The 20,541-nt window shown below is 40.8% G+C and overlaps 1 protein-coding gene across 1 annotated transcript in view; it reads left to right on the forward strand.

The window, feature by feature from the left end:
- ARHGAP6 (Rho GTPase activating protein 6) overlaps positions 1-20,541 on the forward strand; it is a 485,583-nt gene that overhangs the window by 425,433 nt on the left and 39,609 nt on the right. Inside the window, exons 3-6 of the mRNA XM_060001767.1 lie at positions 4,154-4,225; positions 10,845-11,101; positions 13,346-13,541; positions 18,834-18,889. Coding sequence (XP_059857750.1) covers positions 4,154-4,225; positions 10,845-11,101; positions 13,346-13,541; positions 18,834-18,889 — 581 coding nt within the window. The remainder of the gene's footprint in view (positions 1-4,153; positions 4,226-10,844; positions 11,102-13,345; positions 13,542-18,833; positions 18,890-20,541) is intronic.

Here is a 20,541-nt window from a genome sequence, read left to right on the forward strand (position 1 = left end):
CATAGGTTTTGGGTCATCGTGTTTTCATTGTCATTTGTTTCTAGGTATTTTTTGATTTCCTCTTTGATTTCTTCAGTGATCTCGTGGTTATTTAGTAGTGTATTGTTTAGCTTCCATGTGTTTGTATATTTTACAGATTTTTTCCTGTAATTGATATCTAGTCTCATAGCTTTGTGGTCGGAAAAGATACTTGATACTATTTCAATTTTCTTGAATTTACCAAGGCTAGATTTGTGACCCAAGATATGATCTATCCTGGAGAATGTTCCATGAGCACTTGAGAAGAAAGTGTATTCTGTTGTTTGGGGATGGAATGTCCCATAAATATCAATTAAGTTCATCTTGTTTAATGTATCATTTAAAGCTTGTGTTTCCTTATTTTCATTTTGGATGACCTGTCCATTGGTGAAAGTGGGGTGTTAAAGTCCCCTACTATGATTGTGTTACTGTCGATTTCCCCTTTTATGGCTGTTAGCATTTGCCTTATGTATTGAGGTGCTCCTATGTTGGGTGCATAAATATTTACAATTGTTATATCTTCTTCTTGGATTGATCCCTTGATCATTATGTGGTGTCCTTCTTTGTCTCTTGTAATAGTCTTTATTTTAAAGTCTATTTTGTCTGTTATGAGAATTGCTACTCCAGCTTTCTTTTGATTTCCATTTGCATGGAATATCTTTTTCCATCCCCTCACTTTCAGTCTGTATGTGTTCCTAGGTCTGAAGTGGGTCTTGTATAGACAGCATACATACGGGTCTTGTTTTTGTATCCATTCAGCCAGTCTGTGTCTTTTGGTTGGAGCATTTAATCCATTTGCATTTAACGTAGTTATCAATATGTATGTTCCTATTACCATTTTCTTAATTGTTTGGGGTTTGTTATTGCAGGTCTTTTCCTTCTCTTGTGTTTCCTGCCTAGAGAAGTTTCTTTAGCATTTGTTGTAAAGCTGGTTTGGTGGTGCTGAATTCTCTTAGCTTTTGCTTGTCTGTAAAGATTTTAATTTCTCCACCAAATCTGAATGCGATCCTTGCTGGGTAGAGTAGTCTTGGTTGTAGGTTTTTCCCTTTCATCACTTTAAATATGTCCTGCCATTCCCTTCTGGCTTGCAGAGTTTCTGCTGAAAGATCAGCTGTTAACATTATGGGGATTCTCTTGTCTGTTATTTGTTGTTTTTCTCTTGCTGCTTGTAATATTTTTTCTTTGTATTTAGTTTCTGATAGTTTGATTAATATGTGTCTTGGCATGTTTCTCCTTGGATTTATCCTGTGTGTGACTCTCTGTGCTTCCTGGACTTGATTATTTCCTTTCCCATATTAGGGAAGTTTTCACCTATAATCTCTTCAAATATTTTCTCAGTCCCTTTCTTTTTCTCTTCTTCTTCTGGGGCCCCTATAATTTGAATGTTGGTATGTTTAATGTCGTCCCAGAGGTCTCTGAGACTGTCCTCAATTCTTTTCATTCTTTTTTCTTCATTCTGCTCTGTGGTAGTTATTTCCACTGTTTTATCTTCCAGGTCTCTTATACGTTCTTCTGCCTCAGTTATTCTGCTACTGATTCCTTCTAGAGAATTTTAAATTTCATTTATTGTGTTGTTCATCATTGTTTGTTTGCTCTTTAGTTCTTCTAGGTCCTTGTTAAATGTTTCTTGTATTTTCTCCATTCTATTTCCAAGATTTTGGATCATCTTTACGATCATTACTCTGAATTCTTTTTCAGGTAGACTGCCTATTTCCTCTTCCTTTGTTTGGTCTGATGGGTTTTTACCTTGCTCCTTCATCTGCTGTGTGTTTCTCTGTCTTCTCATTTTGCTTAACTTATTGTGTTTGGGATCTCCTTTTCACAGGCTGCAGGTTCATAGTTCCCGTTGTTTTTGGTGTCTGCCCCACAGTGGCTAAGGCTGGTTCAGTGGGTTGTGTAGGCTTCCTGGGGGAGGGGAGTAGTGCCTGTTTTATGGTTTCTGGTGGGCAGGACTGTGTCCAGTGGTGTGTTTTGGGGTGTCTGTGGCCTTATTATGATTTTAGGCAGCCGCTCTGCTAATGGGTGGGGTTGTGTTCCTGTCTTGCTAGTTGTTTGGCATGGGGTGTCCAGCACTGGAGCTTGCTGGCCGTTGGGTGGAGCTGGGTCTTAGTGTTGAGATGGAGATCTCTGGGAGAGCTTTCGCCATTTGATATTATGTGGAGCCGGGAGGTCTCCGGTGGCTGAGACCGGTCCTGAACTCGGCTCTCCCACCTCAGAGGCTCAGGCCTGACACCCGCCTGGAGCCCCAAGACCCTGTCAGCCACACGGCCAGGTACGTGGGGAGTTTCTTGCCTTTTGGGAAGTCTGAGGTCTTCTGCCAGCGTTCAGTCGGTGTTCTGTAGGAGTTGTTCCACATGTAGATGTATTTCTGATGTATTTGTGGGGAGGAAGCTGATCTCCACATCTTACTCCTCCACCGTCTTGATGGTCTCCCCCACCGCACTTAAGCTTTAATATATGGTTTAGTTATTCTTCTGCGTCAACTAAATATTAAAATGAAGGAATGATAGAATTTTTTGAAGAAATATGATCTTGTTATAGTCAGATATATTTGTTTATATGAACTAGTGATGAACAAAGTATTACAAAGTAAAATACCTGTCAGTCCTATCTGAAGAACAGATTAGAATCTTGTGCAGTTAGTATGTTTAATGTCTGTCTGTATGTAACAAGCCACGTAAGGCCCTATGGTGAGATCATCGTTTAGACACTGAAGATAAGAACGTACACATGATGTAAGAGACTGACGGCTCTTTGCCACATCACAACGGATTTACATAATTTTCATCTATACAAATCTCACGACTGCAAGAGTGAAGACTCTTATGAACGATTTCCATTTCATGGGAGGAGAATCACGTTAAAAATATTGCTTTGCTTTTTGAAAGGAAGGAGGGATTGAGTGTGCCTTTTGATTACGTTGTGATGTCTTTTGCCTCCAAAAATTCAGAGAGGAGGCGTTGGGAACGTCTGCAGCCCCATGAGGATCCCAGGAACCCTCATTTCTGTTGAAGAATGCTTAGTCTGTCTTTTCCTGATAATCAGAGCCTTGCCTTTAAGTTTTATCGGGCTGAATCTCTTTCTTTACTACACTTTTAAGTGTATCTTATGAAAAAAGCCAATTCTTAATCCCCCGTTTACACATAAGTTTCCTTGCAGCATGGGCTGCATTTCTCCTGATTGGTAGCGGTGTGGGTTCCCGAGTTGCGCTTCCCACACATTAAGTTGACAGCTGCGTTATTCCAAAACACATCCTTGCGATGATGGCTGCCAATATTTTACGATGATATCCTAGGAATTCATTTGCAGCTGGTTACTGATATGAGGGGTATCTATATCATTTGGTGAGTTAACCAGTTAAGTACATTTGTTGCAAGTGCAAGATGCTAAGAGGATAAATGCCTTACTTATTCTAGTAAAAAATTAGAAACAACCCAAATGTCCATCAGTGGGGGGGGGGTGGTTAATTAAATTATGGTAGAGGCATACTATGGAATACTATGAAACCCCCCAAAAGAAAGTAGATCTGAATTTATGGAATGTGTCAGGCTCCCCATTAAACACTTTATATGCATTGTTTTATTTAATTCTCACAACAGCTCCACGAAATTCCCATTTTACAGATGAGGACCCTGAGACTTGTGCCAAGTCACATAATGAGTAAATGGTGCAGCAATAATTAGGTTTGAGTTCTATGGACCCCGAATTCATTTCCTTATCCAGTTACACTCTGCTAGCTCATGAATATCAAAGCCGTATGTATCGTTGGCTCCCCTCTCATGGAGATTTTATTCGAGATAACAGTGGTTTGCGTGAACATGAAGAATAGGAAGAGACTCATGTAAGAGAAAAAGCAAACATATCTGAGTGTCAAAACTAAATGACTTCTGAAGGAGGTAAGTTTCCTGTACTTCCCATGATTGAAACACAATTTAAGGGCACACACCAAGATTCTGGTTGTGTGTGCAACCCTAGTCAAGGATTTTCATGTATTTTCAGGGCCATTACTCTGTTTAAAATGCCAAATTCTGAGTAAAGTGAGAAGTCATGCTTTTGCTCAGATGTAGTTATTCATAATGTAAAATGTCAGTTATATGCTTGTTTTTACAACTTTTCATTCTTTTAATATTTACAGATGGACAAAAGCGAAAGAAATCTTTGAGAAAGAAACTGGATTCACTAGGGAAGGAGAAAAACAAAGACAGAGGTAAAGGACAGAATGAACTAAAGCAAATGCATCTCCCGTGGAGCCTAATGGTTGAATTTGGTGGGGTTTTTGAATTGCATTGAGTTATGTGGTTCAGCTCTATTATGTAAACTGGATTTCTACGATGGAATGTCATTGAAGGCTGTTGGAGTGGCCCTGTACTGAACTGATGAGTTCGACTGGTTTGAGCAAAAAGTGATTTCTGCCAGGCTTATGGTTCCAATTATGATGCTAGCCAATCAGCAATGCATAAGGAAAACCAGGTTGAGCAGCCGTGGATAGCATCCCTAACGCTAACCAGCTGTCTGGCAAATCCAGATAGTTAGGCAGGGCTAGTTGAATGAGAAGGAGTTTGGATTCCGCCACCATGACTACTGGAAAGAAACAGTCTCACCCTCGTGGCTACTGAAGATGGGACATTCTCAGCATTGTAATGTTAGATCACAGCACGCTTCTTTTTTTGCCCTGTGTACAGTTTTGGGAATTGTTGACTCTCTTCATACTGTCCCCTTCTATATCTATTTAGGAAACCGATAGCTTAGCCACTCTTTCAGAGGTATTTGTGGTCATTTTTAACTAATATTCATTGAGCCTGCATAATGGACACCTGGGCCTCATTAACCCAGTACATCTTTCTGTGGCTTGTTTCTATGGTTTCATATGAAATGACTGCTGAATGGTGTGGTCATGTGAATGTATTTCCATTTTATATGACATAGGGAACGAGTGTAGAGTCAGGAAAGCCATATATCTCACCTTGGAGTTCTTTTATCTAATGATCGAATTTCTGCTTGAAAAGTAATGAAAGGCAATGAAACTGAAGGTATAAAAATAAATGCTTTGTGGTAAGTGTTAGACAAGACCGAGACACACCGTTGATCCGAGACTCTACGCCCATATCTTGAACTGTGCCTAAAGGGTCATGACATCTGGTTCTTGGACTAAAAAGAGATTAAAGAATTCTAAAGAACGGAAAGCCAATGTTTTACTTCCCTTAGAGCATGATTTCTCAACCTTGGGACTATTGACATTTTAGACTGGATAATTATTTTTCGTGGAGGCTGTCCTGTACATTGTCTGAGATATTTAATAGCATCCCTGGTCTCTACCACTAGATGCCAGTAGCACCGCCCCCAACCAAAGTATCTCCAGACATTTCAAATGTTTACCTCAAACTGAAGGAAAGGACATGAAAATGGCAGTGATCCCTACCCCTGACTACATAGCAGCATAATTTTTGAAACCTTTAAACATTCCAGTGCCCAGACCCCCACCCCAGAAAATCTGATCCCGTTGGTCTGTAGGAGTGCTGAGCAGGAGTAATGTTATAAACTACTAATGTGCACCTTCTAAGAAGAGAACTCTGGTCCATACTAACCAGTATACTCCCCAGGGCACCTTCTACCACAGGAGAGTCTACTGCTGGCATAATGAATGCAAAAGACATTAACTCTTGTCCAGATACCTATCCTTGTCTGATAAATTGTATTGTATTTAATTGGTTCATGTGTTCTTACCCTTATTTTTTAAAGGAACGTTAGTAGCCAGCGTAGCTTTATTAAACTAGAGTTTTTACTCAGTCTGTTGCTGCCATGGACCATCTTTATCTCGTGAGATTAGAGGATTCGTGAGAATTCTCAGTGTTTATAGAGTTATTAAAGGGATCGTTCAGACTGATAGCAGCAATGTGTTATCTTTAAAGTTGTTTATTCTAGGATCAAGATAATGGCACTAGGATCTGAACACTCACGATGTAGACTTGAGGTGATTCTTCAGAAGTGCCCGTTCCGGCTAAACTAAGCACAATGAACATTTTTTGCAGATGTTTGAATTCCCTCAACGGAGGGAGATGTATGTGTGCTCGCTTATGTAAGAAAACAGCAGGAAGTGAGGGTAGGGCAGGAAGGGCCAGGGGAAGTAATCAACCACTATGCACTGGACTATTACACATTTTAGACCAAATCATATTTATGTATTGTATAGGCTCAGTGAAAACTTGGCAGTGTTCTATAGGGTTGCACAGGGGTGCTGGCTGGGAAAAGGAAGGCAGGTCCTGGTGGTTCCAAAGAGAAAACACATCACCCATCCAACTAAGGAGAAAAATACCAGGATTTATGGCAAAAGAGGTTTTTTTAAAATACAGCTTCGATCGTTAAAAAGGTGACGTCCTAGGCTTAAGTGAAACTTAATTACATGGCATCTTTTCTGAACATAAAGTCCTGTGTGTGTCCACGCATCCATTACGTGGATGCCTTGGGAACCGGGGTGTGATGAGGCAGTGTGCAGGTCTCGCATCGTTGTGATCATTTCACATCGTTCTCTTCCGTTTGAATATTAGCATTGGGGTTCATAACAGCTGCACATGTGAAAAATGACAATCATTTGAATCCAAGAGTAAAAGAAGGAAAACAGGAAATTCTAGATGACTTCTTGGGTTGGGTCATCTAAAAATAAACAGGAGCAGCTTTTTAGAATCGAATCGCTCTCCCAATAAAGCGATTCATTAAGTGTTTGATGTGCTGCTATATTAATTGATTCAATCAGAATGAATCATGGCCTGTGTTTTATTTAATTGCCTTAACATAATGTACAGCAGATCATGTGACACTTCTGTGTCCCTCCTGCCACTTAAGCAGTGCCCATATGACTTTTGATTTCCATACAGAAAGTAATTCAGGGTTGATGCTGGTTCAGAAAACATATTTTCATACAGAATAGTTCCAAGGTTCTTCATTTCTCTTAGTTAAATTACTTGGCATCCAAAAAGTATTTTTTAAACTTTCAGAACTTCAGAATATTTCTTTCTTGTGTCAAAAAGAATCACTCTTGGGGAAAGGTTTTAAAATGGCTACTTTGTGCCAGTTATTGCGGTTCCTAATCAGAGCACAAGGGAAATAGGTTTTACTGTGGCCTAAGTCTGAGAGCTAGGTCCCCTGTCTACAGGATAGTTTCAGATGATGAAGTGTTTATCAACATAAACTCTGGTGATAGTTCAGGTCTAGCACCTTTCTTTGTGCCGAAGTTACATCATGCCACGTTTTATTGTCCCTCACTGTCTAAATGGGTTAATATATGTGAGCTGTGAAGTAGCACTACGTAGGAATAGTTGATACAGCTTTGTTTTGTGCCATGTTAAATAACAGTAGAAACATCAAGTATCAATTATCACTCTTTAGAAATTCTCAAAGAAAATGTCTTGAGTGCTGTTACTGGAGATGAGAGAAACAGGGGGGGTGTGATTCCAGGGAGGAATAGGAGGGGCCACCTCGCACAGGACTGTGGGCCGCAGCACAACTTCCGGTCTGCATGCTAAGAGCACTGAGACGCCATCAAAGTGAATTAAGGATGGGGTGGCTTAATGGTGTCTTTAAATGGATTGCCACACTGCAGTGTAAGACATGAGCTTGGGGTGGGAGGGTGAGACCACGGTGGAGGAAGGAAGTCTGATTCCAGGGGCCAAATCACTTCTGCTGAGGATAGGTCCAGGATGGGGCCGAGGGAGTTGGTGGAAAAGGTAGCTTGCAGGCAAAAGTGAGAGGAGAGGAGAAAGTCAAGGAGATGTGAGGACAGAACCAGATGGGTCATTTGGGTAGACATCCACGTCTCCCGGGATGATGGTAGACGGGGGTTCTGACGGTGATGATAGAAGATAGCAGTGAGCATGGGGGCAGGGGAGCTTGCAGTGGCCCCAGGTTTCTGCCACACAGCAGGAGGGAGAGGATCTGGAAGCTGAAGCACAGCTGAGCGACCAGCACACCACCTCCTGGCCCTGAGGGTCATGGGGAGGGAGCAGAGACAGTCTCTACCAATGAGGACAGCAGGGGATGCAGTCTCCTCAGTAAACACATACTATAGATTAGAACACGATACACACAGTCCCTGGGCCCAGAACACTGAGTCTTGGGTAATATTTTTATGGTTTGAAAAACCCATTATCAAATTTATTAGCTGCTATCAACACAGAGTCTGTAGGTTCCCTTCTCCTCCCCAACAGAAGAGCTTTGAACCCACAGATAAGCATGTGTGCCCAACACTTTATTTACACAGAAAGGAGGGTTTTGCTCAACAGCCTTGGGCCGAGTCCTCAGTTTCACAGTACCCATATTTTGAGAAGCAATCCCATTCAAGGAACCCTGCCTAGAATTTTCCAGGGCCTAGACACTGTGACACAAGTTTAGAGCACAGAGAGATCTGTCTCCTTTCTGAAGCTTGTGAGAGAGTTCTCTGGAGAAAGCAACGCGAAACTAAAGAGACTGCATCAAAACACTACCACTGAAAGAATAAATAAACTCAGCCAGGAAAGAAAGCCTGTTAGAGAAAAGCAGAAATAAGAAAAGAAATAGAAGAGTCATTTGGGGAGAATGACTTCATTTATTCCATCTGTTTAATTTCTATTCAGTTATTCCAGTTTACAAGTAGAGTGGCAGACTTCTAGATATTAAAAATGACAGATACCAAAGGAAACCATCTTGCTTCTTTTTTCCAAGGATATTAGAGATCTCTAGCCGAGTCTGGTTGGTTTCCTTTATGTGGAAAAAATGTCTAGGAGAGGAATCAATAGTCCTCATGTCACATTAAATCCGTGCTATGAGTATGCCTGCTTGAGCAGACACAGGTCACTTGATACCTTTATCAGTGTCCTTTCTGCTATCATTACCCACCAACAGTTTTTATGTATTCCAAGTAGCTATCAGCCTTGCCATACGCATGTTCCTAGATTTGCCCCAAGCTTTTTGAAGGAAGACTATTTGATTATTCCCATAGACAAGATAGCACTGATTTACACAATAAACCCTGCGGTGTCCCCTTTGGTTTCTAATTTTGCTAGTGGTGGAAATGACCTTTTATCAGTAGTGAGTATTGGATCTTGCTACACTGTCCACATTGATCCCTCAAAACAAATGCCTGAACTGTTTTTTGCATTCACGTATGCCGACCAGTTAACACACTTATAGAGGATGATAAGCATCCTCTGAAAAATCCCGAAATGCTGAAGTTTTGATTTTTCACTTCAAAATGAATTGCATGTTTTGATAGAACAAGAGGTTCAGGCTTTTCAAGTGCCATTTCTTTTTCTTTTTTTCTTTTGCGGTACGCGGGCCTCTCACTGCTGCGGCCTCTCCGGTCGTGGAGCACAGGCTCCGGACGCGCAGGCTCAGCGGCCATGGCTCACGGGCCCAGTCGCTCCACGGCATGTGGGATCTTCCCGGACCGGGGCGCGAACCCGTGTCCCCTGCATCGGCAGGCGGGCTCTCAACCACTGCGCCACCAGGGAAGCCCTCAAGTGCCATTTCTGCTTTTAATGCAGACTTGACCATTAGCCCCGGGATGTTCAAAATGTTGCCGTGGATCAAAGAGGAAAACCTTTTAGGGCCTCTTTCCACCTGATTTAATGTTAGCATTTTCAACCTCAGAATTGTTTTCCCTTGCTCATTCTGGTTTATTCATAAGGGTTATAAAAATAAGGGAGAGGCTAGACTCCAGTTTTCTGCTGCTAGGAGATGTAATTTTTAGTCTCAAAGAAATAATGCATTTAATATAATTATTGATGCTTTTAGCATGAATTTAAAATATTACGAATAAAACGCGTGGCCCTAAGGATCAGCGTGCTTACAATGTGCGTGTATACAAGTGGATTTACTCTAGAGACGCAGAATGCAATTGTGTACACATCTCCAAATAAAGCCGTAGGTTTCTGCATTGTGCTCCTTCCCCCAAACTGTCCTTACTAGAGGATTTAATAAACTATATTCTGGGCTCTTCATCGGATATCTAGTGGTGAGAATCCACTTCTTCATGTGGCCCGGAGAATGGCTTGAGTATAGATCATGAGCGTGACAGCCCTAACCCAGCAATTGGAGGCAGCATGTGGGAACAAAGAACACAAAGAAAAAAAGAACACACTTATTCCCAAGCTGCTCCTCTGTCTCTTGAGTTGTCATTTCACATGTTGGAAGCTCTTTGACTGGGAACCTCAGAGTGTAGCCACTTACCTGAATTTCAGTAATTTTTGGCATCTCTCTCTTACACAGATGATAGACACAACTGCAATTATTTACGTATCTGATTCTCCAGTCCCCACCTCACCCCACACTCTGAACCCTTCAAGAGCGAGGACTGGACCTTCTGTAAGCTTTGTACTCCTCACTGCATACCTTGACACGGCACACAGTAGGTATTAGTAAGTGACAGTTGAATGACTGTATACGCACAGAGTCTTCTCAGGCCTTGTAAGCTTTGGGGGCTCTTGAGACATCAATCAAAGACACATTTTGTAAAACCGTTTACTCACGAGGATGAAGTATTATGTTCATCCTATCAAAAAATGTCACCCTTCTCTATAAAGTTATTTCCTTTCAACATACTTGAGATACGTCGAGAAAAACTCGAGGCTTAGATTTTTAAAACCCATGCTCTTTATACATCCTAGCTTTCTTTATTGAGATAGAAACGTCAGCCACTCTGACAAACTCAACAGTCATCTCCGTATATTGATGGATGAATCAGTTCTTCAGAAAACAGTCGTTGGAATTTGTCTGCCCTTTGATCTGCAACATGACTGAGAGTCTCCCCTGGTGCAGTCTTTCTCTGAAAGTGAATGTTTGGTTTTTGATTCCAGAGTTCATCCCACAGGCGTTTGGAATGCCCTTATCCCAAGTCATCGCAAACGACCGGGCCTATAAACTCAAGCAGGACTCGCAGAGGGGCGAGCAGAAGGATGCCTCCGATTTTGTGGCTTCCCTCCTCCCATTTGGAAATAAAAGACAAAACAAAGAACTCTCAAGCAGTAACTCATCTCTCAGCTCCACCTCGGAAACACCAAATGAGTCAACGTCCCCCAGTACCCCGGAGCCGGCTCCTCGGGCCAGGAGGAGGGTGAGTTAACCAGTGTTTGCTCTGACCCCGATGTCAGGACAACGGAAGAGTTCTAAGGTTATTCTCTGAGTCTTGGCTCATGTGAAAACTGGAAATGCAGTTTGTGTCCAGGTATCTGTCAACAACCCCATTCAGGGAGAATTTGCACCGGCCCCAAGGCACCTGACACACCCCTCACAGCCTTTCCCTGACCTCTTTCAAAGATATTGGGTGCCTCTCCTTGCTTACCCGTGATATCCAGAACATTCTACAACATCACCACTGATCCTACTCTAGTGTAACCTTCTGTTGTGGTACCAGAATTTCCCATGAGACTTTGAGGCTCGAGGGCAGGGCCAGGTGTCTTTGTTAATCTCTTCATCTCATCCAAGAACTATGCCTGGCCGAGTGAACTTGCTGCTGGTCTTCATAAGCAATGAGATTTTTTTCTACCAACGGAACATGGCTTTTTTCTCAAACGTAACTGTAGAAACACGCACACACACACACGTCCTCTTTCAAATCAATACTGTAATAATATGGTACCATTTATTAAGTGAGTACTATGTTCCAGGCAGTGTGCTATTATTTGGCATTTCAAATTTCAATCCAGGAAAGCTGAGTTTCCAGGCAAATTGGTTGGTGATTAGCTTAGTCAGGTGATAAGCATCTCTGAAACTTCCTAGGTCACTGGGAGATCTCTCCTTTGCCTTTCACCTGAAGCCCCAAATCTTTGCCACCTCCAGCCATTGACTGCTGCCCTAGTTAAAACCTGAGGCACGGGCTTCCCTGGTGGCGCAGTGGTTGAGAGTCCGCCTGCCGATGCAGGGGACACGGGTTCATGCCCCGGTCCGGGAGGATCCCACATGCCGTGGAGCAGCTGGGCCCGTGAGCCACGGCCGCTGAGCCTGCGCGTCCGGAGCCTGTGCTCTGCAACGGGAGAGGCCGCAACAGTGAGAGGCCCGCGTACCGCAAAAAAAAACACCAAAAAACCAAAACCCTGAGGCACTTCCCAGTTAAAATCTGCAGTTCTCAATCAGCCTCCAACATTTAGAACCTCCCCAAGACTCAGGGGCACCTGAGCCACCCACCACTGTTTTCAGGGATTCGCCGTGTGTAAAGCTAAGTTGGCATATTCAGACCCCCATCACTTTCTCTACCTTACAGACAAGAGAATTGTTCTTCCAATCCTGGCACAGGCTCTCAGACTGTTTATATAAGCCTATGTGGCAATGACACCAAAATGCCACACATGAGCTTTCTGAGAATCTAGAGCCCAGGCAATGGGCGTCCCAAATGCCCTCCCCTCTGGCCAGGCCTTGCTAGCAGCCAACTTCTTCCTCTATGCTTCAGCAAAGGGTGGGTGGCCATACAGGCATGAGTGGTGCCCTGCAGCCTTACCCTCAGCCTTTTACCATTCCTAGAGTGCCAGCCCTCCTTCCACCTGTCATTACCTCATCTCTTGGCTGGGGGCTTTCTCCGATGGCCAGAGGCGCCCACCCATAGAGACGACGGGCTGCGAGTAGCAAGGCGTTAATGTCACCTCCCCACCCCTACCAGAAGTTGTCTTTAATCAATGACTCTTGAGACTCGTGGTATAAATACCCCCAACTCCCTTACTCCTTAGCAGGAATAGCTCTGGGGTGCATGGTCTACACGGTCTCCCAGGTCCCCAGGGCAGTTGGGCTCCAGCGGCCCACAGGCTTGTCACAGGCTTGTCACAGGCCTGGTGATGCCCCCTTCAGTAGCTGCATTCACTTCCCTTTCTCATTTCCCTACTTCCCTACAGCTGTCTCCTGGGACTATTCCCCTAATAAAGTTCATTGTGTCACGTCTTGGGGAAAACTAAACTAAGACTGTTTATGGAATCCTCCTATTTTAAAATCTACTTTCGAGAGTTGAATTATTCTTTTTTTTTCACAAGAGTTCTCTGACTTTACCTCATTCGTCAAGTATGTGATTTTTTTCTTGTTTCAAGGAATGAAGTGGTTGGGTCAAAATATTCTAATTGTATGTTTGCCATCTCTTGTCTTCCATTTGGCAGAAGTTGTCTATTGTTGAAATTGTAACTGTCATTACCTTACCCTATGCTGTGGAGGTTTCCTAACCTTTTTTCCTTTGAAAATACAAACCGCACAATTAAACAGTATTATTTCGAGTGTGATTAGTGGTCATGGGCAAAAGGATTTATTGGATGGCATTGGGGGAAGCAGTTTTTATTTTCTCCATGTGCACTCTGTGTTCATGTCTGTGTATAATTTGCAGGGTGCAATGTCAGTGGATTCTATCACCGATCTTGACGACAATCAGTCTCGACTGCTAGAAGCGTTACAGCTCTCCTTGCCTGCCGAAGCTCAAAGCAAAAAAGAAAAAGCCAGAGATAAGAAACTCAGTCTGAATCCCATTTACAGACAGGTCCCCAGGCTGGTGGACAGCTGCTGTCAACATCTAGAAAAACATGGTAAGCAAAATTGTTTGTCAGCAGTCAAGTACTGAAGACTTTCATGTATTCGGGCATCATTCATTCAAGCACCCGATTCCAATTCTATGTTCATTTGATCAGGCTCTAGGCCAAAATTTCCTTTGCAGAGAAAATTTACAAACATGAACGTTTGCTTATCCCCAGTAGGGCTGAACCAGATTTGGGGCGGCGCGAATCCACCTGATGGTATTCAGGCTCCGCAGCCCTAAAGAGTCCTCAGAAGTGACCCTGGAGATCAAGGAATTGAGGGGAGGGCAAGGTCTGTTGGGCTGGGGCTATCCTCAGGACCCCCTGCAAAGAAAGCAGGGCCACTTTCATCTTTTTTATACATTGAGGTTCCACAAGGCTTCCTTTAAAAAATAATAGTCCAGCTTCTTACAGAAAAAAAACAGATTAGAGAACCATTCCTTAAGTGAATAGAAAATACATAGTTTGGGACAATAGGTTTCTTTCTGTATTGCTCTTTGCATTTTTGTGGAAAGCTGTCCACTTAAGATTTCTTCATCGTGACCGTTTTGGAAACTCAGTTCCACTTAATACGCTGACTTTACAGCTCTTTAAAATTTTTGCGGAACTTTAGACTTTTGGCTCATCAAACAGCCATGTCTACGATCTGAATTTGTTTGCTATAATGTTAGCATGCGTTTTGTGGACGTGAGAAGAGTTTATAATTGCTTCTTTTTTCCAGTTTTATTGAGAAATAATTGACATACATGACTGTAATTGCTTTTTTACTATAAAAGTAATATACACATCATAATAGAGAAAAAAAAGAAACAGAAAAGCAAATTCTGAGGCTATCATATAGATATAACTACTCTTGACATTCTCATCTATTTCTTTCTAATAAAAGTGGGACTTTATAAAAATGACTAGGATATGTCCAGGTCTCTTAATCAATTCATTATATATGGAAATCACTAGATATCATATGGGTGACTTAATATAAGTAATATGTATCGAAACTTTGTTTATACAAAATTTCAATATGTATATGTATGTGTATGAGTGTACATTCTTATCTGTCTCTTCTCCTTGGAAAGTAAACAGGACATCAATAAAAATATCTTAGACATTTTGAATTCCCAATACTTAGTATCATGATAACACAATGTAAATGTTTCAATCAGTATTACTTGAACAGAATTATTTTTCAAAATAGCTTAGCAACTAGAGTTCTTTAGTTGCTTTTAGCACCTAAAGGATTTACATGAATATTTAAATTCAGCCTAAACTTTACTACGAGGTAGAAAAAGCGACTCATACTTTTATAATTATAATTTTTCCCTATAGAGAATGTAGAGAGTGAACTGTAGTGCTATAAAGAATTCTAAACGAGAAAATTCTACTCTAACCATGCAAAAATGCAGTGCCAGGTTGAGTAACTGCTTTTGTGAAAGAAGGCTTGGCATGTCTTTGTATTTTCTTTTTGAAAATAAATTTTCATGAATTATAATTTGTAAAATAGCATTTCCTTTAAGATTACTAAAAAACAGGGAAGTTCACTTTTTTGGGGGGGTGCGGGGGAAATAGTTACAATGCAGTTTAGGGCCTAAAGGAAAGAAGATAACCTACATGATCTTTCAAGGCCCTGATTCTGTTCTGAGTTTCCATGATGTTTAGACCAAATGGCTCTGGAAAAATAAGAGATAGTTTCAAATTCAAACAGATACTAATCTTGGTCACTTTAAACCAGTGATAAAAGAGCAAATTTCAAAAACAATTCTTTTGTAAGACTTCATTTGCCAGTGTTTGAAATGGGTAGCAGAGAGTTTGATTCACTTTAGCTTCATAGACATTTGTCAAAGACCTTTTCATTCTCTCCCAAATTGGTCTTGGACACACGCACACAAAAACAAAACAGAGAGAGAGAGAGAAACAAACAAAAACAATTGGTCCTGGACAGTTATCTTGACTCCATCTATATATTCGTGTACGCCACCCTTCCTCACTTTTACTTCACCCAAATGCCTTCTCCACTATTAGGCCAAAATTCCTTTAAGCATCCTTAATTTCCCCGAAGCACACATTTCAAACAAAAAAAACGACAAAAAAAAAAAAAAAAACCCAGACAATATAACAAAGAGTCCAACTCTCTTCTACTTAAAGGATGTAGGCTGATTTTAGGGTGGGGCCGCCTCCTTATTATGCCTGCCCTCATTACTTGAATTCCCTAAGCCTGAGATTCAGGTGCCCTGGTTCTAGTTTCCATTTCAGCTTCTGACAAAAAGGAGAGAAAGGCGATCATATCCATTTCTGGCACAGGGTACAGCAAAGTCCCATTTCTTTGCCAGATCTATGCCTTTTTTGATGGACACCTGTTTTTAACGGTGACTGTCTCAAGTCAAGGTTACTGGATGCCTAGATTGTATCTTCTCTTTGAGGAAAATGACTCTAAGGCTTATGTCAGAGAATGGCATTGGCTGTCTGAAGGCTGTCATCTGCTCAACCTAAAATTAATTAATTAATTAATTTAAAAAACTTAAAACAGGTTATAATCAATTGATACATAGAAATTATAGCAATCAGTCACTAGCTAGTTATTTTTGGAATCACAGTCACTTTTACTGAGTGGAAAAAGACTATAATTTAGGAAATAGTGACACAGAAATGGGCATTTTTGAACAGAATGGAGGACTTCAGGCAAAGGAATAGTCCCACCTGGGAAGAAAGTGCCCTTATGTGATATCTCACTTACGTAGAAATTTCAGCCACTTGGAAACCATCGGACCAACAAGAAAATAAATGCAGCCAAAATTAAAATTGCTAAGACCTCCTATTATATTACAGTTTTCTGTTTTGCACAAAAAGCCTTATTTAGTTCAGTTAGGGCCTATATCTCTCTGTATAATAGTAGATGCCAGATACAATTCTAAGTATTTTGTATACATTCATTAATTGAATCACTGAACAACTTTTGAGGTGGATACTTATTTTGCTCATTTTGTAGGTGAAGAAATATAATTCTGTATTTGATTCTAATACCTTGATTATCCTGTTTTCAAGCTCCCAGAGAGGTAGAAGCAATAGATTAGGCTGGGGGCTGGACTCAGTTATAAGGCAGATGAACTGATGGCAGCAACAAGGAAGGAGCACAAGTCTTTTGAGAATAGATGCAAAGCAAAATTCCACCCAAGTGCAAAGCACCAAGATGTACTTCTGCAAGTCAGCAATAACTAGCCTCTCAGCATGATTCTCTCAAATTATTCTGGAAATTCAGGATAACGCTCATAAGAAATAAAAGTGATAAATGGGATATTTATAGATATTATCGTTTCTAACTGAAAAATTCTAGAAAACCAATTTTAAAAGTCTTATACACAATACACAATGTGGCAAGACCATAAAATAAACACACAAAAAGATATCCATGTCTTATATAAGAGCAATAATAGGTTATGTACTATAACAATAAAATAATTCCTTTATATTAATATCAAACGTATAGTTACGTAGAATATCTGTAATAAGTAAGAAACTTCTGTGACAAAAACTGCAAAGCTTTACCAAGAAATGTTAAGAAACTAAGAAATAAATTAAGATATCTACTTTGTTTCTGGATGGGAAGAAATAATGTTGTAAAGACTTCAGTTCTTTCCAATATCATTATATATTGGACTAGTCAGAACTCTTTCCGTGGCAAGAGAGAAGAACCCAGATAAAAGCAGATTAAGCAAAGCAGCCCCCCAAATTCCCACTTACATGCTGGAAGTATGAATATTATATCTAGATTCAGGAACAGGTAGATTCAGGATGCAAATAATGCCTTGATTGCTGGAGTGTTGACTATGTTTCATGGTCTGTGGACTCTCACAGCAGCTCTCTTCATGTGGCTACAAGCCACCCCTGGCAGCTACAATCTGCCATCAGCCTTGTAACTCATTATCCCAAATGAAGAGAAGATGAGCCACCAATGAAACAATAAACGTAGACAATGATCATCAGTGGCAGTGACTCATGGCTTGCATAGGAAAGGAGAGTCATGCAGACCCTCTGTGCCACCTTAAGGAAGTGCATAATACCTCTTGTGAAGTCTTCTTGCCCCCAAGTCCAAACCTGAATCAGAGAAAACTCTGGCTCTAACTATCTCTTTAGAGGAAATAAAGGGGAGAAAGGAGCACATAAATGACACCACAGAGTGTCTACATCCAGGCAGTGGGAAAATCTACAGTGGGAAATCAATGCTATTTCTTCCTCAAACCAGTTACGAGGAAATCATATAAACAGAGAGGGGGAAACAAACACATTAAGAGACTACAAGGCTCGCCAGCCTATCACAGTTTGTGAACCTTATGTGAACGTTGACTGGATATTTAATGATATTAAGGAACTATTGTTGAAATGTCTTAACTTGTGGTAGATTATGTTTCTTTTAAGAGACCTAATTTTTTAGAGCAAAGAGTTTCTCAGCCTTGGCACTACTGACATTTGGGGCTGGATAACTCTTTTTCATGCACTGGCCCCATAATCCCACTTCTAGGACATGATCTTAAGACAATCAGAAATGTAAACTGAGACCTATGTACAGAGTTGTTCCTAATAGGGCTGGTTATGGTATCAAAACAAGTGCATATATGTTGCGGGGAGCTATATTGTCATTCAGAGGAGAATATGAAGTGAATTGTGGCACATTCGTGCAGTAGAGTATTTTGCATCCATTTTAAATGACATGGACAGAATTTTTACTGGCATAAAAAATTATTGTGGCATAATATTGAGTAAAAGCAGCAGCATTCTACCCCCGATATTTTTTTTTCACGGAGAAAAGACTGAACAGAAATAAACTCAAATATTAAGTCATTACTTCTGCATCAGGTATTTTTTAAAGTATATTATTTTTTACATTTTTCTGCACCTTATAGATTTTCTTTAATAAGTACATGTTTTAATTATGATCAGTAAAGCAAGAAATGTCTATTTTAAAATTGATAAAGGGCTGGAAATTCATAGAAAATTCATGTTTATTCTGAATGATGAAGAAAATGTTACATTATTTTTTTCATATGGAGAAAGTGTGGAAATACATAATAACGCAAGAAAATTTTTTCATCAGAAACATTTAACGTAAAATGATCCTGGTACTTTCAGGGCTAACCTCTAGGTACCTGGTGAATCTAGTGCGGGATAAAGAAGCATTCGTGCACACTGTCAAGTTACTATACTGCCCTGCATGTTGCAGCGTGGTGCTGGCATTCCCTTTTATATCTATTTTGATTTCCTCCAGTTTCAAGCCACAAAACAGGACTGACGATTTTGTTTGCTTACTTGCAGGCCTCCAGACAGTGGGGATATTCCGAGTTGGAAGCTCAAAAAAGAGAGTGAGACAAGTAAGTGAAAAGTGAAGATTATATTGTACGTTTCACCTGACTTCTAGTTGAATTACATCGTGCAAAGTTCAAGCTCATGCAAATTCATTTCTGAATATCTTTTCTGTACCCTCCCACCTATTATAGTATAATTGAGTCCCAGGAAGTGAAAGGCAACAACTCAGAATCTCAGAAAGGTCGTGAAAGAGTTAGGATCGTACAACTGAAAGCAAAACATCTGGCCGTGCCCACCGCATGTACAGCCAAATGAAACTAATTTATAAACATCTTACTGACACTGTAAATGTAGGAGATTCGGAGAGTACCTGATCAGTAAGTGATCGTAAATAGCAAACAATTGTACAGCACCCGTTTTTACTAAAATGAGACATGAGTAATGCCATTAATATCTCTTCTTTTAAAATACTATGTTTATAGCTTTACTTTCTCGAAAATAAATAATTCATATTACTTTTCCAAGGTCCCATTGATTCCCCAGTTCATTTTCCATGTGGGGACTGTACCCCTCAGTTTCCTTCTGCACTCTGCAGCATTCTTGCAAAAGAAGTTTGATATGAGAGCTTCAGGAATAGGCTCCTGTGACCAGGCAGGTATCTGTGTTCATGACGGCTTCAGAAAAGGCAAACCATCCTTTGAGAAAAGAATTCATTTGTTGGCTAAAAGAAAATTAAAATGTTATTTTCCCTCTGTTGGTGCCAACAGAAAGAAGTAAGGAACCCAGCAATTCAAAAATGAAGGCAAATGAAAATAATTTTTAGTTGGATGAAGCTGAAGAAACGCTATTTGTTCATATTATTGAAACTAACTGAAATAAGTGTCTCCTCATAATGTCTTTCTTTTTTTGTCAAGACAAAAGGGGTTTTCAAAAGAAGTATGTTTTCTGTTTGGTTGGTTGGTTGGTTTCATTTGTAATAGTCACATAAGATACTATTGAACATTTAACATTTCACAGTAAGATTAGCAGGAAGAAAGTTAGCATAGTAATAACATTTCTTAGGCCTCTCACCTGTGCAGAATTGCAGAATATTTTTATCAGCGTTGTCTCGTTGAATCCGCCCACCGGCTGGGAGACAAGCCCCTTTCACCCACTTCTTCTGAGGCTTAGAGAGATTAAGAAATTTAATTCAGGAGCACGCAGTTTAGACCAAGCTCTTCCCACCATCCGTTCTTTCTGCATGTGTGTGCGTGTGCGTGTGCGTGTGCGTGTGCGCTCAGAAGAAAAACATGGTGTGTTTAGATGACCACGATTAGGAGTGGTGCCGATGGAAGCCTTCTTCATTCTGGCTGCCCGATACACACTAAGGATGAGTTGCCTGGAATTGATGTGCGATTCGGGACAGCAACAGGCATTCTTGTCGGGTGGCGAGGTGGCTAGTGACGGAAATTATTCCTCAGTTATATCTGGATCCACTAAAGGGAAAACCTTTGCATGGAGATTTACGTAAGGATTCTCAAAAATACATATAGAATTAGTGGTTAGATTTCAAGTGTGAAATAATGCTCTAACTCACCATTTGATCTTGGTATATCACTCCTTAGCATCCTACACTTTTTCTTGAGAACAACTGTCACAGTATAAAGAGCTAATTAATCATTGGTGGGATTACCAATTTGTCACCTGTCTGTCAGCCTGAGAGCTGGAGGAGGGGGAG

Source organism: Delphinus delphis, chromosome X (assembly GCF_949987515.2).
Source record: "Delphinus delphis chromosome X, mDelDel1.2, whole genome shotgun sequence".
Taxonomy (NCBI): Eukaryota; Metazoa; Chordata; class Mammalia; order Artiodactyla; family Delphinidae; genus Delphinus; species Delphinus delphis.